At 45.1% G+C, this 25378-nt stretch overlaps 1 protein-coding gene across 1 annotated transcript in view; it reads right to left on the bottom strand.

The window, feature by feature from the left end:
* Window positions 1-25378, bottom strand: part of LOC137446732 (catenin alpha-2) — a 727090-nt gene that overhangs the window by 161819 nt on the left and 539893 nt on the right. Inside the window, exon 9 of the mRNA XM_068149689.1 lies at window positions 11950-12102. Coding sequence (XP_068005790.1) covers window positions 11950-12102 — 153 coding nt within the window. The remainder of the gene's footprint in view (window positions 1-11949; window positions 12103-25378) is intronic.

Here is a 25378-nt window from a genome sequence, read left to right as displayed (position 1 = left end):
CAGAGGCCATAAATAAGCATGGTTAAAAGTTAATTATCTTCTAAAAACAACAAACCCACTTAACTGGAAAGTATTGGGAAATTACTAGGAATAATTTATGACTTTTTTTTTTCCTGTAAGGAGAAACCCAGATACTCCTCATTATAATAATTGAGCACAGAGAGAAGAGATATGCTAAAGAACTGCAGAAGGAAAAAAAAGAGGTGAAGAAGTGGCCAAAGTAGAGTTTCATTTATAGAAAAACCTCCAGAGCACAGGGTCATTCTGCCCCTGTACTCTACACTGGTTAGGCCACACCTTGAGTCCTGTGTCCAGTTCTGGGCTCCTCAGTTTAGGAAGGAGGTTGACTTGCTGCAAGATGTCCAGAGAAGGGCAACAAAGCTGGTGAAGGGTTTAGAGCACAGCCCTATGAGAAGCTGAGGGAGCTGGGGTTGCTTAGCCTGGAGAAGAAGAGGCTCAGGGGTGACCTTATTGCTCTCTACAACTACTTGAAGGGAGGTTGTAGATGGGCAGAGGTTGGTCTCTTCTCCCAGGCAACCATCACCAGAACAAGAGGACACAGTCTCAAGCTGCACCAGGGGAGGTTTAGGCTGGGGGCTAGGAAGAAGTTCTATACAGAGAGAGTGATTGCCCATTGAATGGGCTGCCTGGGGAGGTGGTAGAGTCACCATCATTGGAGGTGTTCAGGAGGAGACTTGACAGGGTGCTTGGTGCCATGGTTTAGTTGATTAGGTGGTGATGGATGATGGGTTGGATGTGATGATCTTGAAAGTCTCTTCCAACCTGGTTTATTCTGTTCTATTTTTCTATTTCTTTTTCCTCAATGCTTAAATCCATGGAGTCATTTGCTAGCAAAGGATGAACCCTAGGAGGTCAGATGACAGACTAGCACTGCACTGGCTTTAGGCCCAAAGCCCCCAGAACAGAGATGAATTCAAGTGAACATGGAGCTGCTGCAGCAATTTAGGGCTCCTTTTTTATCTTCCATTCTTGTTCTGTGAGGGAAGTAAGAGAACCACCATTACCCACGGGCTGCTAACTTGGTGTTGCATTTCCTTATTATCTGCATTACAGAAACATGGGAACAAAGAAAATTAACCTGCAACACTTCTGGTGTTACTTTGTGGCCAGCAGGACCAGGACAGTGATTGTGCCCCTGTACTCAGTACTGGTGAGACCACACCTCAATTCCTGGGCTCAGATTTGGGGCCCTCTCTACAAGATGACCATTGAGGTGCTGGAGCTGGTCCAGAGAAGGGCAACAAAACTGGGGAAGGGTCTGGAGAACAGGACTGGTGAGGAGAGGCTGAGGGAACTGGGGTTGTTTAGTCTGGAGAAGAGGAGGCTGAGGAAGACTTCATTGCTTTCTAGAGACTCCCTGAAAAGAGGTTGAGTGAGCTAGGGGTTGATCTCTTCTCCCTAGGATCTGGGGATCAAACAAGAAGAAATGGCCTGAAATTGTTCCAGGAGAGGTTCAGGTCAGGCATTAGGAAAAACTTCTTTGTTGTAAGAGTGGTCAGGGATTGGAACAGGCTACCCAGGATGGTGCTGGAGTCACTATCCCTAGAGGTGTTCAAGGAACACATACACACGGCACTTTGGGACATGGTTTAATGACCACAGTGGTGTTAGGTTGAAAGTTGGACTTGGTCTTGGAGGTCTTTTCCAACCAAAACAATTCTGTGATTCTATGAGTTGTAGAAGATTAGTAATCTAAGAATAAAGGAGAGGACCAAAAGGATGATTACTCAAGATAATGCCAATAGTCTAACAGATTCTGATGTGCTTGTTGACCCAGTTGTTTATGAGTGAGAACTACTGGAATTAGAATTATATTGGCCAAGCAGCCCTTAGATAAGGCAGCTCCTCCCCTTCCAGCTGCCCTGGATTTCAGGGGTTTTTCAGACATTGAGGGATCAGCATGCAGGGCCTTCAGTATTTGCTGTAACCAAGTTCTCTGTTACCAAACTGTATAATTTCACCCATGTTTCCATGTTAACAATTCAGCCTACAGATCACAAGAAGGTTCTACAACTGCTTCCTCCTACAGATTCTGCAAGCCTCAGAGGTGGACCCATACTGCCAGAAGGCAGAGATGGCTTTTGGTGAAAGCAATCTCAAAACCAAAGACAATGATCATTCAAGTCCTTTAACAGCCTGTTTAAGGGACAGGTACACAGTCACAAAGCAGCACTTTCAGAAAGGGTGAGGTAGAGAAATCAGGTAATTTGATTTAATTTCAGTGCTAATCTAGAAACCAGAAGGTGAACCTGGCACAGATCCCAGTGGACTACCACTATCCAGTAGCTAATATAAGTAAAGAAGCCAGCATAAAGAGTTCACCAATGGCACAGCATGACCTGAAAGCTTTCTCCTGAAAGACTTTGTCCCAAAGACACATTACACCTCCAAGGTGAGGAGATGGACTAACTAGACGTGGCTGCAGCAGGGCCTCAGAAGAAATAAAGGCAAAGAGTTGAAGGTTTTGATGCTCTTCAGCGCAGATAATTGGAGTCGTTGTTTTCAGCTACTGTCAATATACTCATGGTGTTTACTAGGAATGAAGAACATCTGCTGCCCACGCAGGGAAGAAAGGCCAGAGATGGAAATTAAAGCTAAAATGAGCAGATGAAACACTAGGACACAGAAGCAGCCCACAGCTTTAATTTCAAATAAAATCTCTCAACTTGAAGAGCTTGAATTAAACTCATCTGAGATCACCTTAACGCTCCTTGATGGGAACAAAGGATTGCTGTCTGCTATATATTTCTTAGCTAGCTTAACATCAGCTACAAGAAAATCTGATCAGCCTGCAAGAGGAAATCCAGGCCTGTATGCATTTTTCATGCTAGGAGTTGGGATACAGCAGCTAGGGAAGACTATTGACATTTTTACTTCATTACAAGAAACAAAGAGCTAGTTGCATACTCTGATAATGCAGTGATGTGAACTCAAACCAAAAAACAACAACTGAACATTTCAAGTACAGGCACTGTTTGTAGAAATATATCAGTAGGGAACAGTGTTCCTTGAACTAAAGTTGCAGAAATAAATGAGCCTTTTTTTTTCCCCCCCTCTCTTAAGCCTGTTACTCTAGGTTTTGTCTGCCTTGACTGAAAACTCAGCTCAGTTCATAAACTTGTACTGGCAGGTGTTCAGGAGGAGACTTGACAGGGTGCTTGGTTGCATGGGTTAGTTGATTAGGTGGTGTTGGATGATAGGTTGGACGCGATGATCTTGAAGGTCTCTTCCAACCTGGTTTATTCTATTCTATTCACAAGAGCCCAAGCCAAGCATTACACAGAATCATAGAATTTTCAGGGTTGGAAGGGACCTCAAGCATCAGGCAGTTCCAACTCCCCTGCCATGGCCAGGGACACCTCACACTACATCAGGCTGCTCACAGCCACATCCAGCCTGGCCTTAAAAATCTCCAGGGATGAGGCTTCCACCACCTCCCTGGGCAACCTGAGCCAGTGTCTCACCACCCTCATGGGGAAGAACTTCCTCCTGGCATCCAAGCTGAATCTACTCATTTCTTTTTCCATCCCCCCCCAGTCCTATCGCACCCTGACACCCTCAAAAGTCCCTCCCCAGCTTTCTTGTAGCCCACTTCAGATACTGGAAGGCCATAATAAGGTCTTCTGACAGCCTTTTCCTCTCCAGACTGAACATCTCCAACTCTCTCAGTCTGTCCTCATAGCAGAGCAGCTCCAGCCCTCTGCTCATCCTCATGGCCCTTCTCTGGACACCTTCCAGCACCTCCAGATCCTTCCTGTAATAGAACTGGACACAGTGCTCCAGGTGGAGTCCCACCAGATCAGAGGGGAGACTCCCTTAACCTGCTGACTGTGCTTCACTTGATGCAGCCCAGGATGTGCTTGGCTTTCTGGACTGCAAGTGCACATTGGTGGTTCATGTTCCTCATATATGAAGATCACTAGTACCCACTGAAAGGGAGCTAGAGTGCCATGTTGTAAACTGTCAGAGCTCCACTGACCTCAAGTGTATTGCAGAGACATACAGAAGGTCTCCACTGCTCAAGAGTAAGTGTACCTTTGTTCCTCATGGACCGAACACTCCGCATGCCTTGCTGAGATACTTCTGGAGGGCAAACACACAGGGTTGGATGTATTACTGCAGTGAGGGCAGCAGGACACTGCAACAGGTTGTCCAGGAAGTTGTGGATACCCCCTCCTGGAGGTGTTTGTCTCTGCCCATGGTAAGTAGGTTGGAACTAGATCATCCTTAAAGCCCTTTTCAACTCAAGCCACCCCATGCATCTGTGATGTGAACCCACATTCAACTCCCTGTCGACCACCACAGTACAATTTTCTTTCACACTTTTGCCCCTCTCCTCTCATTACCGAATTAAGTGAGCAGGGGGTCACTGAGCAGGCCCAGTGGCTTGTTTTGTGTGCTGTGCATACTAGCAGTGCTTTTGCCCTTCCCATTTTGCCACATTCACAACGCGAAGAGATACAGCACCAATTTGAACTAGGAAGGTATGAAAAACTGGTTTTGGAAAGGAAAAATGGTGAGGGGTCTGGAGCACAGCCCTGTGAGGAGAGGCTGAGGGAGCTGGGGTTGCTTAGCCTGGAGAAGAGGAGGCTCAGAGCAGACCTTCTTGCTCTCTACAACTACCTGAAGGGAGGTTGTAGCCAGGTAGATGTTGGTCTCTTCTCCCAGGCAACCAGCACCAGAACAAGAGGACACAGTCTCAGGCTGCACCAGGGGAGGTTTAGGCTGGGGGTTAGGAAGAACTTCTACACAGAGAGTGATTTCCCATTGGAATGTGCTGCCCAAGGAGGTGGTGGAGTCACCATCACTGGAGGTGTTCAGGAGGAGGCTTGATGGGGTGCTTGGTGCCATGGATTAGTTGATTAGGTGGGTTGAATTGGTTGATAGGTTGGATGCAATGATCTTGAAGGTCTCTTCCAACCTGGTTTATTCTATTCTATATTGTGTCTTATAAAGAAGTGCAAACAAACTTTTTCCCCTCCTGGACACTGTAAAATAAAAACAAAGAAAAACCAAACCAAACAAAAACCCCAATCAACCCACCCACACCACTACAAACCAAACCAACAAACCCTACCTCAAAGCAGCTATGACATGGATCTTCTCCCAAGTAACTAGTGATAAGATGAGAGAAAATAGAATCCTAGAATGCTAGGGGTTGGAAGGGACATCCAAGCAGGACCATTTAGGGCAGGTCATACAAGAATGCACCCAGACAGGTTTTGAACATCTCTAGAGAAGGAGACTCCACAACCTCTCTGGGCAGCCTGCTCCAGGGTTCCAGTTTCCTCACAGTAAAAAAGGTTTTTTCCTCATGTGGACCTGCAATATCCTGTGATGGAGTTCAAATCCATTGCCCCTTGTCCTGCTACTGGGTATCACTGAAGAGAGGCTGGCTCCATCCTCCTGACAGCCACCCTTCAGATATTGGTAGACATTGATTAGGTCTCTTCCAGGCTCAACAGCTCCAGGTCTCAGTCTTTCCTTGTACAAGACATGCTTCAGTCCCTTCATGATCCTCATAGCCCTCCATTGAGCTCTCTCCAGTAGTTCCCTGTCCTTCTTAAAGTGAGGAGGCAAGAACTGTACTATTGCAGGCATGGTCTAACTAGGTCTTAAGTTACATCAGGGAAAGTGTATATTTGGTATTAGGAAAAAAATTCTTTCCTTCAAGAGTGGTCAGGCACTGAAACAGGCTGCCCAGGGAGGTGGTGGAGGCACCAATCCCTGAAGATGTTAAAAAGATGTGTGGAAATAGCACTTTGGGACATGGTTCAGTGGCCATGGGGATGTTGGGTTGATGGTTGGACTTGATGGACTTAGGGGTTTTTTGCAATCTTAATGATCCTGTAAGATATTTACCAGACTCCTGCAAGCCTAATGGACAAAAAGACTGAAAAACAGAAGCAGAAATGCTGCTGTTAGGTTTCACCTGCTACAAATTACTATCCAGCCCTGCAGTGCTATTGATTAGCTTGCACTGTGTCAAATTGGAACCACCATAAACCACTGCCTAGCATTGGTCTTCCACCAGCCAAACATTCTTAGGAGATAACTGTGATTACTTTGGGTGCCTGCAGAAATCTTTATGTTTGCAGGAGATGAAACTGATAGATGATGGATAGATGTAGGCTCTAGAAACTTCTTCAGCCCAATTCTTTCATGCAAAATTGGTAAGGCACTGTCTTCTCAAAACATTTTTAGCTGTTTCAAATTCAGTGCTGCAACAGTTCAGGCTGGAGAACAAAAAAATCTCCTTTATTTCAGTTTTATCGGAGAGAGAGAGAGAGGAAAAAAAGAGTTGGAAGGAAGAACAATGCAACTGGATTTAACTTGCAAATGTTCACTGATCACCAAATGGTGAAAGTCTTCCATAAAAATGCTTAACCTCCCCCCTAAAAAAGCCTTAAAATATTAATAGAACTCTGAAACTTCTCTACCTTGTGAGGATAGAAAGACTGATTAATTTAACCAGAAGGCCTTATAATGCCAATTTTCACAGTACTTTATTAAGCTTCACACATGTTGGGGCTGTTCAGTCTGGAGAAGAGAAGGCTCCCTGGTGACCTAATTCCAGTATCTGAAAGGGGCTCCAAGAAGGCTGGGGAGGGACTGCTCAGGATCTCAGGTAGTGATAGGACTAGGGGGAATGGAATGAAGCTGGAGGTGAGGAGGAAGTTCTTCCCCATCAGAGTGGTGAAGCCCTGGAACGGGTTGTCCAGGGAGGTAGTTCAGGCCCCGTCCCTGGAGGTGTTTGAGACCAGGCTGGATGAGGCTCTGGCCAGGTTGATCTGGTGTGGGGTGTCCCTGCCCATGGCAGGAGGGTTGGAACTAGATGATCCTTGTTTTAAATAGAATAGAATAAACCAGGTTGGAAGAGACATTGAAGATCGTGTCCAATCTATCAACCAATCCAACACCACCTAAACAACTAACCCATGGCACCAAGCACCCCATCAAGTCTCCTCCTGAACACTTCCAATGATGGTGACTCCACCACCTCCCCAGGCAGCCCATTCCAATGGACAGTCACTCTCTCTGTATAGAACTTCTTCCTAAAGTCCAGCCTAAACCTCCCCTGGCACAGCCTGAGACTGTGTCCTCTTGTTCTGGTGCTGGTTGCCTGGGAGAAGATACCAACCTCTGCCTGTCTACAACCTCCCTTCAGGTAGTTGTAGAGAGCAATAAGGTCATCCTGAGTCTCCTCTTGTGGTCCCTTCTAACCTTGACTGATAACATGATGCTCCCTATTGGAAGCAAACAGCTGTCTGTTGTGGCACTTCAGTTTGCTGGATGCTGAGTTACCTCTTCCATGAAAAATTGCACAGCTTGAAACATTTAATTCTTCAAGAAACAGTCCAGAGGACTAACAGTTAAACCCAAGAAGCTTTTACTAGATAGAATAATAAGAATTAATAAATTAGCTGCCATACAGTGCTTTGATAGATGCCTTGAATACATCTGAGCTGATTTATCAGCCAAGTGCCCTTGTGTGGTGGGTATTAGAATTATCTGTCATTAACCTTATGCTACAAATGAAGGTGCCTGGTTATGGAAGTTAAATGACTTCCCAAGGTCACATCTGAAGCTGGCAATGCAAGTCAGGCATTTAGTGACTTTCAATCACTGGAGATGATTTTTTTTTAAGGAAAACATTAAAGGGATTTATGAGGTAAAGATCATGACCTGGAAAGGCACCATCACTTCTCTAACATCAGTTTTGGAGGCCAAAGAAAAGTGGGAGATGATTGATGAAATATAATTTGAATAAGAGAAGTTAGCAATCCAAGGCTGGACTGGTACCATTTAAACTCTGGTTTACTGTCTATCTATATCTATCCATCTATCTATATACACACATTAACCTTAAGTATCTCTATGACAACATGAGTCATTTGGGATGATTTACATCATAGTTCAGCTGGGTCTCATTCTTGGAATGCTCTGCCTTCTTGGCCTCTGGAGGCAGACTGAGTCAAGAAGGCATCTAAACATCACCAGCACAAAGGATCTCAAGTTTAATGGGATGACACCTCACTCAGGTGAGCCCCCCATCATAACCCACAGACAGAAGTGGTTGCAAGTAAATCACAGAATCTCAGAATGTTAGAGGTTGGATGGGACCTCCAGAGATCATCCAGTCCATCCTCCCTGCCAAAGCAGGATCACCTAGGGCTGGTCACACAAGAATGCACCCAGGTGGGTTTTGAAAGTCTCCAGAGGAGGAGACTCCACAACCTCTCTGGGCAACCTGCTCCAGGGCTCCAGCACCCTCACACCAAAGAAGTTCCTCCTTATGTTGAGGTGGAACTACCTTTGCTCTAGTTTATACCCATTGCTCCTTGACCTATCATCAGATAACACCAGAGAGAGCCTGGCACCTTCATCTTGACACTCACCCCTCAGGTATATTTATAGACATTGATAAGATCCCCTTTCTTCTCCAGACTAAGCAGCCCCAGGTCTCTCAGCCTCTCTTCACAGGGTGTCTAGAAAAATGACTATTCATCTTTTGCTGTTATTTTCAAACAAGGCACATGTCAAGCCAAGTGACAAAAAGCAAAAGACACAATGTTGTGGTAGGAGGAGAGGAAGGGAAAACACATAAATAATGAAAAATTGCTCTTAAGAGAAGATTTAAGGGCTTTGCAGCCTGGGTTACAAAAGAAAGTTAACTTCCATAAGGCTCACTTACAGCCTGTATTTTTGAGAATGTATTGCCTGTGCCATTTCTATTCATCAAATATGAAGACATGCCTTTTGGTCATTTTTCTTTCCCCCCCTCAGAAGGTTAAAATGTAGCTATTACATAAAGAAGTATTAAAACATGGGTTATTTTTCCTGACCTTTTGATAGGCTTTCTATTGAGCTTGGCAAGACAGCCCAGAAGCTCAGATTCTGATTTTAAAAGTAATGATTAATATCACAGAGTTTTCACAGTATTGGATTTGCTGTGCCAAGTGCCTTTAACATAAGCAAGTGCAACTCGACGCGCTTCAGTGGAACCGTGTTTGCATATATTAGCAAGCAATCCTGGCCCCATGCCTGGGGAAGGATCTCACATTTCATAGTCACTTGATCATGCCTCATCCTTAAACTACTTTTTACTATCTGCAAGATACTTGACCCACAAAGCCATAGGAGCCCAGCTGCTACGACTCCATTGGGCATCATTGTATGAAAATGAAGAAACTTGCCTTCAGTGCAAAAAGTCTAGTGGGCAAGGGACATCAGTCTAGTCCAGACTTTTCTTGTCCAGTCTCAAGAAGCTGAAACTTCAGTTTCAAAATTCCTCTGGCCCTAGACTTTAATTTCTTCAAGATACTTTATTGCCCAGCCCAGATAAAAACAAATCCTTAAAGAAAAAAGGCTAAGCTCCACCTAGAAGAACTGACCCTTGGAAAAGGACTCAGAGTAGGATTAGATGCCAGAGACTCACAAGAATCTGTTTCTAATAGTATGGAGCAGCCTAAATGGAATAAAAATTTTAGTCAAGACATATAATGGCCATGAGGGCAGTGAGGTGTTGGAACAGGATGACCAGAGAAAGCTGGGGAGGTTCCAACCTTGCAAATGTTCAAAGCCAGGTTGGATGTGGCTTTGAGCAACCTGGCGTGGCTGAAGGTATCCCTCCCTGGGGCAGAGGAGTTGGAACTGGATGAGACAACCAGCACCAGAACAGGAGAATACAGTCTCAAGCTGTGCCAGGGGAAGATTAGGCTGGAGGTGAGGAGAAAGGTCTTCACAGAAAGAGTAATTGGTCACTGGAACGTGCTGCCCAGGGAGGTGGTGGAGTCACCATTCCTGGAGTTGTTCAAAAAAGGATTGGATGTGGCACTTGGAGCCATGGTTTAGTTGTCAGGAGGTGTTAGGTAATAGGTTGGACTTGATGATCTCTGAGGTCTTTTCCAGCTTTGTTGATTCTATGATCTTTAAGGTCCCTTCCAACCCAAATTGTTCTATCATTCCATGATCTATTGTTACTATCATCATTGTTTTATTGGTGAGGTATCTATAAATGACAACATAGCACTCAAAATCAGCATCCAAACTCTAGTTTGGTCTAAAGTACAATTCCAGTACAGTGTTAGGCTTATAAATCCCAAATTACATAACCATAGCCACTCTTGCTGGGTTTTTTCCAGCTCAATGAGAGCTGAGTTTTGGTTTGTTTTCCTTGTAACTATAGCCTCTAAAAGGTAGTTTTCTTTCTCTCATGTCATTATGAGAAACTAGAAACTCTCTAAAAAGGAACACTTAGTTACTTTTGGCTTTTTTATAATGCTATTCAACCTGTAATTGCAACAAATAGTTCCAAACCCATGAGAGAAAGGGAGTTCTGTGATGATAACCGTGTGTTCAGTGCCTGTTATGGATAAGGCCACAAACTCTGAGAGCCGCTGCAATACCCCAATGAAAGTTGTGGAGGGGTTTTCTGTCTGGCCCTTGTTTTCCTCCTTAGATACGCACTGGCTATTTATCTTTTCATTGCCACAGATCCAGTCACCAGGCAGCAGTAACAAATCTTTGTATAAATCAGCGTAGATGATTTATACTTGATTGTATTCAGCATTGGACTGAATATCCATCCAGAGCTTTTAAACCCCAGGACCTACCTTTAGGTGCCCACAACTTAACTACCACAGCAAACATCTGACTCCCAGACTCTGAATGAGGTACTCTGACTCCCATGGAAAGAGTGAGATGCTCCAGAGCATCACTTTACTCCCACTACACATACTTCCTCAGACATTTTGTCAGGGATCTCTCTACATAATCATCCACAACCCCCCCAGCAACCTGTTCCAGTGTCTCACCACCCTCACTATCAAGAATTTCCTCCTAATCTCCAGTCTCAATCTCCCCTCTCCCAGCTCAAAACCATTGTCCTATCACTACAAGCCCTTGTCAAAAGTCCCTCCCCAGCTTTCTTGTAGCTCCCTGATTATGATGGAGCCAATCAGTTCCAACCAAGAAACTCACAGCCCTTACTCAGGTGCTGGAGAATTTGGACAATACCTGTTTTAGGAACAGAAACCACTCAAAGGTGTAGTTCAACACTTGTCAAACCAGTAGCATTTTCCTCTGCTAAAGACTGCATGGCATGGCTAGAGAGAAAGGATGTTGCAAAGGGGCTACACACTATTCAACACAATGCTGGGACAGAGCAGCTAATGATGCCACAGAATAGTACCAAACAAATCACTGGGTTCTGTGTGTCTTCAAGAAATAGAGGCATTTTTCATAGTTACTGATCTGTTAAAAGGCAAACTGTGAGAACATTATCATTATTTTATTAGAAGGCCATTCAAGGAGCACCCAAGTGCCAGTCATTGTGTTTTATAACCCTCATGGTAAAACAGAACTATTTCAATATCGTTCCTGAAGACAGGAAATTACCATTTGTGGTCTTTACACAGCACATCTCCTCAGACAGACATCTCTCTCTATGTAATACTGACTTTTCAGAAGTATGATCTTCAGGCTATGCTTTCTATGTCCTCACCCCCTATTTTAGTTCAGCCTGACAAGCTTTTAGGTCTACAGCAGCCTTTGGCCACCACCATACATTACAGTACCACAACGCTCTTTGAAGCACCTATGTGGCTTCTTCCTTGAGAGAGACTAAGTTCTATCCTACTGCTAGTAAAACTGAGCTGAAATGCACTACTTTTTGCTCATGACTTTTGAACAAAACACCAGATATACCATCTTTAACATGCTCAGTTGCTTTACTGCCTGCTAAACCACAGCACGTGCTCCCCTCTGCCGCTCATCCAGACTTCTGCTGTGCAATCACCAGGACAAAGCTGACCAAAACTCATGAAGCCTCTACTACAGAGGCATGACCCCACACATTCCAGCCAGCATAGAATTCTCCCTGCAGAGGCAAGATGGAAGTCCAATTGTGTCAGTAAGGTCACTTACCTCAACCAACTTGTTGGCGTGTTCACGGAATACCTGAGCATACTCCTTCACCTCTTTCTCATTACCACTTTTTGCAGCCTCAATGAGAACCAGTAATGGGACATTGGTCTCCAGGAATGAGTCTGATATATGATCCATTACTGCCTTCCGTAGCTGTGACAAAAGAAAACAGAGCAGTAAATAACAGCAGCATTATCAACACACAGCCCCACTGCATTCTCTGGCTGCTTACATCTAAGCACTAATGTGCTGTGTCTCACTGCACTGAATGAGAGTTTGGCTCTTTTTGCTTTCTTATGAGGAGAGACTGAGGGAGCTGGGGCTCTTTAGCTTGGGGAAGAGGATACTAAAGAGTGACTTCGTTCATGCTTAAAAAGATGTGCAGCGTGAGTGCCAAAGGGATGGAGCCAGGCTCTGCTGGGTGATGCCCGATGACAGCACAAGGGGCAATGGTGGAAGCTGTGGCAGAGGAAGTTCCATGAAAACAGGAGGAAACATTTTTTCACTGTGGGGGTAACAGAACACGGGAACAGGCTGCCCAGGGGGGTTGTGGAGTCACTTTCTCTGGAGATATTAAAAACCTGTCTGGATAAGTTCCATTGTGATCTGCTATAGGTGATCCTGCTCTGGCAGGGGGCTTGGACTGGATGAGCTTTCAAGGTCCCTTCCAGCCCCTAATATTCTGTCATTCTTTCCACCAAGTTTTTGTATTTGCAGCCAGCATACAAATAGCAAACACTCCAGGGCCTCAGCTCTGCCAAACTCTCCTGAGATTCATGCTGACATGTATTTGGTTCTACTGGTCTGGAAGGATCTATACAGGACAAGAGTGATTAACCACACAATACACTGCAAATTGCTGAGAATTGAAAGCTTCGTGCTACTTTAAAACACAGTCCACCTCACTTGAAAGCCATATATGGATTAAGGAGATAAACTTCAAATAACCATTAAAAATATTAGCCTGAGTATTTCTAAGCCTTCTCCAAAGCCTTCAACTGAACAGTACTCCATGCAGCAATGAGTATTTGAGATTTGAGTATGATAATGAGTAATGAGATTTAACACATCCCTTGCACTTCACATTCCCTTCCAAATACCTCCAACAGGTATGAACAGAATCATAGAATGGTTTGGGTTGGAAGAGACCTTAAAGACCACATCTAGTTCCAAACCCCTTGCCCCCAGTCCTCATCCAATCTTGCTTTGAACATCCCCAGGAAGGGGGCATCCACAACCTCCCCAGGCAACCTGTTCCAGTGTCTCACCACCCTCACTATCAAGAATTTCCTCCCAATCTCCAGTCTTAATCCCCCCTCTCCCAGCACAAAGCCATAGTCCTATCACTCCAAGCCCTTGTCAAAAGTCCCTCCCCAGCTTTCTTGTAGCTCCCTTCAGGTACTGGAAGGCCATTTCAGGAACAGAAAACCTCTGTAAGCATTTTCCAGGTGAAATGGAAAGTGTATTATATTTTATTCTAAAGGGGAAAAAAGATAAACATGCAACAAGTTACTGAGGATGAAGCATCTGTTATTGCATAAAACAACACCCAGCTGAAACAGTATTACTGTGAGATTGATGTCACTAGCTTCTTCTCTACCTTGTTAGCAACTACTAATTAACATCAAACTCCACCAAAATGTGAAAGATAGCCAGAAAGAGGACTGAAATCTGAAGTAATTCCTCCTAGAAACTGAATTGCTGTGTGGGAATACAGATCAGAAACATTTTTAACGTGTTTTCTCCAGCTTTGTATCTCTGGTTGTTAAGAATGAAAAACTGAGGACTCCAAAACACAACATGCTGTGAGCTATTCAGCCTGGAGGTCTGGCTAACCATTAGTCTCTTCAAATCATGCATTTTTAGTTAGATGAAACATCAGGAAAGGTAATTTTCTCTATTTTGCAGTGCAGACAAGAAAGCTCTAGCAAGACAAGGTGTCATCAACACACCAAATCACACTGAAGACTGGTATATTGTTAGGCACTGCAAATGCATGATCCCAGCTGCATTTGCTGGTGTCAGCCCTATTTGAAGAAGAAGAAAGATGGCTTTGAATGTTTCCATTCACCCCCTGAGTGGTGCAGCACAAAACAAGCAAAGCAAAGGAGCTTATTGTTTGCAGGAGATACTCCTTGTAGCTGTCTCACAATTAAAGCAGGCAGCATCTTAAGAACTGCAATTCTTAATTCCCATTAAAAATTAATTCTACTCAGATTCCACCTGGAAAGTATTTTTTCCACTGCCAAGTTAATTAATTACACTAACACAGTAGCAAGGGGAGGAGGCAACACAAAAAGAGAATGGATCCAACAGCTAGGAAGCTGGCGGGTGGTTGTCACTGCCTGTCACACTGCATACCTCCTTTCTCATCAATCTGCTGATACTCACTCAATGACTCTTTTTTTGTCCCTGTATTGGAGCTCTTTCAGGCCATCCTTTGGGGCTGTTCACACAGTGTCAACAAGATCCTGATCTATGAATAGTGCTCACCAGAACAAGAGGACACAGTCTCAAGCTACACCAGGGGAAGTTTCACAGTATCACTAAGGTTGGAAGAGACCTCGAGGATCGTCAAGTCCAACCTATCAACACAGACCCCATGACTAGACCATGGCACCAAGTGCCACGTCCAATCTCCTCTTGAACGCCTCCAGGGACGATGACTCCACCACCTCCCTGGGCAGCACATTCCAATGACGAATGACTCGCTCGGTAAAGAACTTCCTTCTCACCTTGAGTCTAAACTTCCCCTGGCACACCTTGAGACTGTGTCCCCTTGTTCTGGTGCTGGTTGCCTGGGAGAAGAGACCAACCCCTTCCTGGCTACAACCACCCTTCAGGTAGTTGTAGAGGGCAATGAGGTCACCCCTGAGCCTCCTCTTCTCCAGACTAAACAGTCCCAGCTCCCTCAGCCTCTCCTCACAGGGCTGTGTTCAAGGCCTCTCCCCAGCCTTGTTGCCCTTCTCTGGACACATTCAAGTGTTGTGATGTCCTTCTTAAACTGAGGGGCCCAGGACTGGACACAGGACTCAAGGTGTGGCCTAACCAATGCAGAGTACAGGGGCACAATGACTTTAGGCTGGAGATGAGGAGAAAGTTTCTCCCAGAGAGAGGAATTGGCCACTGGAATGTGCTGCCCAGGGAGGTGGTGGAGTCACCATCCCTGGAGATGTTCACAAGAGGATTGGATGTGGCATTTGGTGCCATGATTTAGTTAGTCATGGGGTGTTGGGTGACAGGTTGGACTTGATGATCTCTGAGGTCTTTTCCAACCTTCTTGATTCTATGATTCTATCTTGGCACTGGTGAGGCCACACCTCAAACACTGAGTTCAGTTTTGAGCCCCTCACTACACGGACATTGAGCTGCTGAACCATGTTCAGGGAAGGGCAATAAGGCTGGTGATGGGCCTGGTAGACAAGTCTTTCAAGGAAGGGCTGAGGGAACTGGGGTTGTTTAGTCTAGAGAAGAGAAGGCTGAAGGGTGACCTCCATGTCCTCTACAATTACCTCCAAGGAGGGTGGAGTGTGGTGGGGATTGGTCTCTTCTCACATGCAACAAGTGACAGGACAGGAGTAAATGGCCTCAAGTTGTGCCAAGGGAGGTTTGGGTTGGATATTAGGATAAATGTCTCCACAGAAGGTGTTCTGAAGCATGCAAGCTCTAGGAGAGAGATTGGACTTTATGATCTCAACAATCTCTTCCAACCTCAAGAGTTCTATGAATCTGTGATCTCATTACAAAGACATACTAATAATGCCCCAAATACATCAACACACTGAAAGAAAACCAAAAACCCAAACCATGAAACACTAAGATGTGAAGTGTCAGACAACAGTGCACCAGCACAGCACTGTGTTGTTTATAAATGTGTAAAGGGTGAGTGCCAAAAGGATGGAGTCAGGCTCTGCTTGGTGATGCCCAATGAGAGGACAAGGGGCAATGAGCGGAAGTTAAGACATATGAAGTTCCACGTAAACATGGGGAAAAAATCTTTCCCTGTGAGGAACACTGGAACAGGCTGCCCAGGGGGCTGTGGAGTCTTCTCAAACCCCACCTGGACACATTCCTGTGTGGTGATCCTGCACTGGCAGGGGGGGTTGGACTGGATGATCTTTCTAAGTCCCTTCCAACCCCTAACAGCTTTCTGTGATTGTATGGCTGTGACCCTGTGATTGAATGCATGCACCTACCCTACTACATGAAGGCTTTCATCCACAACCAGCATTAAGGGAGAGATTCTATCAGAGGGCTGGGCTCACATTTGCTTAATTACCCTCTGCAGATGCTCATCTCCCAGCACATGCTGAGAAGCTCTGCTCCCAAGTTAGACACCTCAGTTCAATATCCACAGTCAGAGTGATTGCCCATTGGAATGGGCTGCCCGAGGAGGTGGGAGTCACCATCATTGGAGGTGTTCAGGAGGAGACTTGATGGGGTGCTTGGTGCCATGGGTTAATTGATTAGGTGGGTTGAATTGGTTGATAGTTTGGATGCGATGATCTTGAAGGTCTCTTCCAACCTGGTTTGTTGTTGTTGTTATTATTATTCCATTCTAAAATAGCATTCAACAGTAAGGACATGGACCTGATGGAAAGGGTCCAGAGGAGGGCTAGAAAAATGATCAGAGAGCTGGAGCACCTCTCATACAAAGCCTGAGAGAGTTGGTTTTGTTCCAGATGGAGAAGAGAAAACTCTGGGGAGATCTCCTAGAAGCCTTCCAGTACCAGAAGGTGGCCTGCAATAAAAAAGCTGGGGAGGGACTTTTTACAAAGGCTTGTAGCAATAGACAAGAGGCAATGGTTTTCAACTCTAACAGGGTAGATTCAGATTGACCATCAGGAATAAGTTTTTTTTACTCTGAGTGTGGGGGAGCACTGGAACACTTTACCCAGCAAGGCAGTGGAGGCCCCATCCTAAAGTCAGGCTTGACATGGCTCCGAGCAACCTGTTCCAGTTAGGGATGTTCCTGCTTACTGCAGGATGACCTTCAGGGTCCCTTCCAACCCAAACAATTCTATGAAAACATGCTAAATGGTAGCATTTCCAAAAGAACACACAAAAATCCTATGCTGTCTCCATCTCACTCTCAGGGAAAACATTGAAATTAATAATTAAACCCAAAAAACCCACCACAAAACACCCCAAACACAATGAAACCACACCCCCCCCGAAAGAAAAACCCAAATACCAAACCAAGAATCAACAAATAACCCCTCAAACCCAACCACCACAAACTCTCACACAAAAAAAAACCCCCAAAGAAACACACACACACCCCCAATAAAATCCCAAAGACAAACCCAAGAATCAACAAAACTCCTCAAACCAAACCAACACAAACTCTCACACACAAAAAACCCCAAAGAAACACACACACACCAATAAAATCCCAAAGACAAACCCAAGAATCAACAAACAACTCCTCAAACCCAACCACCACAAACTCCCACACACAAAAAACCCCAAAGAAACACACACACACAAATAAAATCCCAAAGACAAACCCAAGAATCAACAAACAACCCCTCAAACCCAACCACCACAAACTCTCACACACAAAAAACCCCAAAGAAACACACACACCTCCCCAATAAAATCCCAAAGACAAACCCAAGAATCAACAAAACTCCTCAAACCCAACCACCACAAACTCTCTCACACAAAAAACCCCAAAGAAACACACACACACAAATAAAATCCCAAAGACAAACCCAAGAATCAACAAAACTCCTCAAACCCAACCACCACAAACTCCCACACACAAAAAACCCCAAAGAAACACACACACACCCCCCAATAAAATCCCAAAGACAAACCCAAGAACCAACAACCAACCCCTCAAACCAACCACTAGAACCACACTTGCTCAGTTTGAATGCTCTTATCATTAGAACCTACATCACCAGCCACTGAACTGGAGGGAAAAAACCCAACCACCTACTTTAATTCCTAAATGAACACTGACATTTTCCTGTTGATATCCCTTTTTTTGTAACCTTTATATCCATAAGGAGGGATCTGTTTCTAAGTGCTGTGCTCAATGAAGAAGCAATTCAATATTTAATCAAGGTTAATGTGGTATTATGGATCTGATTATAAGGATATGCCCCACGGAACTGCATGGAAAAGTCTCAGGATGTTTCAAGTACACAGCTTATTTTCAGCAGTATTAAATGCCTCCACACACTAGAAATCCATCAAAAGGCCAATAAGGGCATCACCTAACCAGCCTTTTGGGGAGGGTGGGGGGGATTACCACTGTAATAGTACAGTGGGGTAGCATCTGAATGACAGATGAATTAATAAGAGAGATTTATTCTTTCTAATGGCAGCTGTATGTTGCCTTCTGCAGTTCAGAGTTTCAGCAGCTGAAAAAAAAAGCCACCAACAACTATTTGAATTCTGCCACAGGGTTGATAAATACCGAGTTATCAAGCTCTCTTTTCCTGGGCTGTGCCAATCGTAGATGCCAGCAGCACATTTCCAGCCCCACATGCAAATGTGCATTAGCATTTCCTCAGGAATTGGTTAGCTGAGTTTTAGGATGCCCCTGCACTGAAGTTGAAAGGTGTAGTTAAGGCTTTTTAGATATGCAGGAGACCACAAATTTGGCTATCCATCACCACAGGCTATAAAGAAGGGCTCGACAAAATCATTTGTTAGATGTGACAGGTGTACAAACCTAAGACATTCATCCAATAGCTGCAATGGAGGCATGACAAGGTAATAGTAATTGCACAAGACAAGACATTTGAAAGTATTAGCTCAGCATTACCAGTCTATCTGATCCAATTAGGGCTATTCATCAAGGTAAATAACTGCTGGGAAACCAGTCTCGTATGCTGCTCTGCATACAGCCACAAGGTTCAGGCAAAGTGGTGCCTTGTGCATCCAGAGATTTATAGAATATAGAGTAGACCAGGTTGGTGGAAGAGACCTTCAAGATCATTGTGTCCAACCCATCAACCAATCCAACCCACCTAAACAACTAACCCATGGCACCAAGCACCCCATCCACTCTCCTCCTGAACACCTCCAACCGTGGTGACTCCACCACCTCCCTGGGCAGCACATTTCAATGCCCAATCACTCTCTCTGTGCAAAACTTCTTCCTAACCTCCAGTCTAAACCTCCCCTGGCACAGCCTGAGACTGTGTCCTCTTGTTCTGGTGCTGGCTGCCTGGGAGAAGAGACCAACATCCGCCTGTCTACAACCTCCCTTCAGGTACTTGTAGAGAGCAATAAGGTCACCCCTGAGTCTCCTCCTCTCCAGGCTAAGCAACCCCAGCTCCCTCAGCCTCTCCTCACAGGGCTGTGTTCCAAGCCCCTCACCAACTTTGTTGCCCTTCTCTGGACTCGTTCCAGCAAGTCAACCTCCTTCCTAAACTGAGGGGCCCAGAACTGGACACAGGACTCGAGGTGTGGCCTAACCAGTGCAGTGTACAGGGGCAGAATGACCTCCCTGCTCCTGCTGGCCACACTGTTCTTGATGCAGGCCAGGATGCCATTGGCCCTCTTAGCTGCCTGGGCACACTGCAGGCTCATGTTCAGCCTACCATCAACCCGTACCCCCAGGTCCCTCTCTGCCTGGCTGCTCTCAGCCACTCTGACCCCAGCCTGTAGCACTGCCTGGGGTTGTGGCCAATGTGCAGAACCTGGCACTTGGATGTGTTCAATCTCCTGCCCTTGGACTCTGCCCATCTGTCCAGCCTCTTGCATCCAACCCACTTCACAAGGGAATGCCAGAATTCTGACTTGAATTGAAATGGCCACAAACCATGGCAAAACCACGTCAAGCTTTATTCTAAGATCTCATCCTAAGCATGAGATCTTGTGTACATTCACAAATGGCTTTGCATGCCTTCATTTCCCCTGCACATCAATGTAAATATTATGAAACATCATAGAATCATAGAATTGTTAGGGTTGGAAGGGACCTCAAGAATCATCCAGTTCCAACCCCCCTGCCATGGGCAGGGACACCTCACACTACAGCAGGTTGCTCACAGCCACATCCAGCCTGGCTGCAAAAACCTCCAGGGATGAGGCTGCTCTGGGGATGGGGGGGGGTGGAACTAGATGAGTCTCAAACTGTGCCAGGGGAAGTTTAGGCTGGAGATAAGGAGAAAGTTCTTCCCAGAAAGAGTAATTGGCCCTTGGAATGTGCTGCCCAGGGAGGTGGTGGAGTCACCATCCCTGGAGGTGTTCAAGAGGGGATTGGATGTGGCACTTGGTGCCATGGTTTAGTAGTCATAAGGTGTTGGGTGACAGGTTGGACTTGATCTTTGAGGTCTTTTCCAACCTTGATTTTATGCTTCTATGATCCTTGAGGTCCCTTCCAACCCTAACAATTCTATGATTCTAAGTACTAGACAAGTGGAAACCACAACACTGAAAAACTCAAGCTAGGCCAAGAAGACTTATGAAAGTCAGTCATCTTGGAGGCAATCAATAGTGATCCAAAATGGCACTTCTAGACCTCTCCTGAATGGCAGCAGGCTTCATCCAGCATCTCCCCTGAGGTGGCACCATCAACCAGCAAAGCTGACAGGACCTGGTTGAGGTGACTTCCTTGGGACTCAACTGCCACCCACTGAGAAGTGCTGATGAGTTGTGAGTGTTTATTCTAAGTTCTAAGAGGAAATTTTGGCTATGGGTTAGCCTCCCTCACTCCACCTAAACATGTGTTTGGGGTTTTGTATTGCCTTTTTTTTTTTCCCCAGTGTGGTCATCTACATGTTTCACTGGCCAAGCACCACAGAACATTAGGGGCTGGAAGGGACCTCTAAAGCTCATCCAGTCCAACTCCCCTGCCAGAGCAGGGTCACCTAGAGCAGATCACACAGGAACACATCCAGGCAGGTTTGGAATATCTCCAGAGAGGGAGACTCCACAACCCCCCTGGGCAGCCTGTTCCAGGGCTCTGTCACACTCACAGGGAAAGAGTTTTTCCTCCTGTTTCCATGGAACTTCCTCTGCCTCAGCTTCCACCACTGCCCCTTGTGCTGGCATTGGGCATCACCCAGCAGAGCCTGGCTCCAGCCTCTGGGCACTCACCCTGCACAGCTTTAGCAACAGCAATGGGGTCATCACCTCTCAGGCTCCTCTTCTCTAAGTTAAAGAGCCCTCAGCTCCTTCAGGCTCTCCTCATAAGGAAGATGTTCCACTCCCTTCACTATCCTTGTGGCTCTGCACTGGACTCTTTCAAGCCATTCCCTGAGGTCCTTCTTGACCTGAGGGGCCCAAAACTGGACACAATATTCCAGATACAGCCTCAGCAGGGCAGGTTAGAGGGGAAGGAGAATCTCTCTCAACCTCCTAACCATATCCCTTCTAATACAGCCCAGAATGGCCTTGGCCTTCTTGGCTACAAGAGCACATTACTGTCTTTCTGTGCCTGTATATTCACATACCTCGGTTGGAGACGCCTTGTAGTAAGTTAATATGATTCTTGTCATCTTCCAGCCCATAACTAAGCCACTGCTTTACTAAGTCACTTGTTACATCAACTGCTGCTAAAATCACCCTTTGATTTATCCCATTTCTCTCAATAAATCTGGAATTGCTGATAAATCTAAACTGTGTCAAATAAATTCCTCTCCTAGGAAAGTTTACAAATTAGCACGGATCTTCAAGAAGAATCATTTTGCCACACCAACACAAAGATGTGAAAGGAAAGCATCAACATCTGCAAATACTTTTACAAGTATGCAAGGTTTATCACATGGCAGATTTTATGCCTTTCCAGTACAGTCAATTTAGTCAGTTTATGGTGCACAGAGTTGGTTGCTGCTTTTGATGGCATCATGTTTTACTGTCCTAAGCACTATTCAGGGCTGGTTTATCATTGGCAGTTCACAGCTCAAAGAGGTTAAACTGCCCACTGAAATGATGTTTTTTCCTTAGCTATACAACAGTTTTAAGACCAAAATTTCTCAGTGCTACTTACAGTCCAATAAAGAATTAAATGTCTAATCCTGACACTGGAAGGTAAAGTCACAGCAGGAGATTAATGACTCTAACAGATTGTTAAACTTTATCAAAAAGGGCAGTGGAAACCTATCTGTAACAAAAGCTTACCAAGAAACACTTTATTCACCATTTTCTGCTTAATGTGCATTACAAACTCCAGTTTGCAGCTGCAGAGCACATCCAGATAGGTATTAATTTAATTGAAAGAGATGAAAATAAAACCTCCTCCACAGCAGTTAAAGTGTGTCTCCTCTAATATGTTGTGAAATTGGGTTCTGGAGAATAAGGCAGTGACCATTAGAAGCTACTGCAGTCTACTGCTAAAGAGAAAGTCTCAGTCAATTCTGCACACTACAGCCTAGAGAGTCACAGAATGGTCAGGGTTGGAAGAGAGCTCTGGAGATCATCTAGTATCAACCCCACTGCCAAAGCAGGGTCACCTAGGGCAGGTCACACAGGAAAACATCCAAGCAGATTTTGAAAGCCTCCAGAGAAGGAGACTTCACAACCTTCCTGGGCAGCCTGCTCCAGGGTTCCACCATCCTCACAGTAAAGAATTGACTCCTCATGTTGAGCTGGAGCCTTCTGTGTTCCAGTTCATATTAATTTCCCCATGTCCTATTGCTGGCAACAGTGAAAAGAGACTGGCCCCTTCCTCTTGAACCCCACTCTTAACGTTAATGAACATTGATCAGATGCCCTCTCAGGCTGCCCTTCTCTAGGCTAAACAGGTCACTCAGCCTTTCCTCACAGGAGAAATGTCCTATTCCCTTAATGAGGAAGATGTGACCAAAAAATGGTAGACTGGGGGATGTGGACACCAATGCCATCCATCACTTCTGTCTCAATAGATTGAACACCAAGATCAACATTTTCAGTATGTATCACATTTGGACACTCCAACTGTAGATGTCTAGAATACACCACAGAAGATTGCCACTTTGCTCTGGCGAGACCTTCCCTGGTCTGAGTACAAGTCCGGAGCTCTCAGTATAGGAAGGACATGGACCTGATGGAGCAGGTGCAGAGGAGGGCCACTAGAATGATCAGGGGGTTGGAGAACCTCTGCTATGAGGACAGGCTGAGGGAGCTGGGCATGTTCAAACTGGAGAAGAGAAGGCTCCATTGAGACCTAATAGCAACCTTCCAGTACCTGAAGGGGGCTACAAGAAGGATGGAGAGAGACTGTTTACAAATACCTGCAGTGACAGGATGAAGGGCAATGGCTTTAAGCTGGAAGAGAGCAGATTTAAATTGGACATTAGGAACAAGTTTTTTTACTATAAGGGTAGTAGAACACTGGAACAGGTTGCACAGAGTGGGGGTTGAGGCCCCTTCCCTGGAGATTTAGAATAATAAACCAAACCAGGTTGGAAGAGACCTTCAAGATCATTGCGTCCAACCCATCAACCAATCCAACCCACCCAAACAGCTAACCCATGGCACCAAGTACCCCATCAAGTCTCCTCCTGAACACCTCCAATGATGACGACTCCACCACGTCCCTGGGCAGCCCATTCCAATGGGCAATCACTCTCTCTGTATAGAACTTCTTCCTAATATCCAACCTGAACCTCCCCTGGCGCAGCCTGAGACTGTGATATTCAAGGTGAGGCTAGATGAGGCCCTAGGCAGCCTAACTCTATGATTAGTCTTAAACCCACAACACAGACTCATTATTTGGGGAATTATAGACAAACTATGTGCAGTAATCTACATCAAAGCAGCAGAGCTGCCTCTAAGTTCTGCCTCATGTTCCTCAGAAGCCGTATTGAAAGGCTAACCCCCAGCTCTTGCAACTTCCTTCAGATTAAAAATAAAGTAGTAAATCAGGTCCCTCGTTCAAAAAAGCAGGGGTAGCCATAGCTACTACACTCTTTGGGTGCTGCCAGCCAGATATGATCCATTCTAAATATGATGTTGCAGATCAAAGTTCCCTTCATTTGATGAAAATCTTACACAAAACTACCTGATGCGAGCATAGCCTCCTGAATTATGGCACCATATGTGCATCAGTAAACATTAATGTGGAGAGTAAATTAAACCCAGCCTTATAATTAGGCAGTAAGGAAATTACTGCAGACCTGAAAGAGTAAATCAGCAGTATGAAAACACTCTCTCCATTTCCTCTGAAACACTTCAGAGCACCATAAAAACCTCAATGTCACAGCGATAAACATCTAGAAGGAATGCATTCCGAGGGAGACAAAGGCACGTGCATCCAAATCAGTTCAAGTCAAAATCACAATTAAGGGCAATTTAAGGAACAGTTCATTGCCTCTAATTTTTTAGGTCAGATTTTTCAGACTTTTTTTTTTTTTTTCTAAAAATACATTCCTGAAGTACACCCAGCACTTAGTCCTCCAAATGAGAGCAGGCACAAAGAGGGTACTGTACCCAACAGGGGGCCGGGGGGCTGAGAGTTCTTTCAGTCCAAGCAGGTGGAATTCAGAGTATGCCCACTTTTCCTGCCTTCACAAGTGGCTATAAACCCAGTGGAAGCTGAGGGAGCAGAGGGCTTCATCAAAGGGAGCACTATGGTCTCTGCTTTATAAGGCAATATTACACTAGACTCCTGTCTAACACCTTTGTACAATCTGCTAGAGAGTCCTAGGAAAGCAGCCCTGATGTACACACAGCGAAGCAGACTAAATGAATACAAGAATCAAACATGCTGTGCTGGCACAGAATAAAAAATCTCTATCAGCAGTTGATAGACTGCTTTCAGAAAGCCACCTTCCAGATTTCCATCACCAGGACCTCTAGAGTTACTGCAGATGAGAACATAACCTATTAAGCAACAAGGAACAGGTGATGAGTTGCTAATGAGCAAGGGCTGATGCCACAGGTGGCCTTGAGCTCCAAGACATTTAGGCTGACTTATAGCTGTCTCCCTTTAAAACACCACCAACATTTTGTCAAGAAGCATTTTCCTGTGGCAGAACAGGAGAAGAATATCACACTGTGCTGTCCCTTGGGAACATCTGATACCTCACTACAGGTAACATAACACGACCTTAGCAAGACTCCTATAGATCATCCATGTAAGCATGACCTTGCTTCAACTTTGCCTTCACAAAATAAATCTGAAGTAAAAAAAAAATCATGCAAGACTATATTTTGAAACACAGAATTGTTTCAGTTGGAAAAGGCCTTTCAGATCATCCAGCCCAAGCATTCTCTAACTCTACCAACTCTGGTGCTAAGCTGTGTCCCCCAGCACACATCTCTGCCTCTTTGGAACACCTCCAGGAATGGTAACAAGATACAACCCCCTTGGATATTTTGCTGCTACTTAACACTTACATGAAGTTCTCAATCTTCAAAACACTCTACCAGCTCTCACAGATTCTCACAGTGCTCTGTGAGCTGGGTAAGGTCCATGACCCCCTCACTCTCTGTTTTTAGCCCTCCTTAAATTATACAGACCTTGAATTTTCTAAAAACAGAA

This window comes from Melanerpes formicivorus, unplaced genomic scaffold, assembly GCF_026170545.1.
Source record: "Melanerpes formicivorus ecotype bairdi unplaced genomic scaffold, bMelFor1.0.p_v2 SCAF_18, whole genome shotgun sequence".
Lineage (NCBI taxonomy): Eukaryota > Metazoa > Chordata > Aves > Piciformes > Picidae > Melanerpes > Melanerpes formicivorus.
This window is presented reverse-complemented; position numbering and strand designations above follow the sequence as displayed.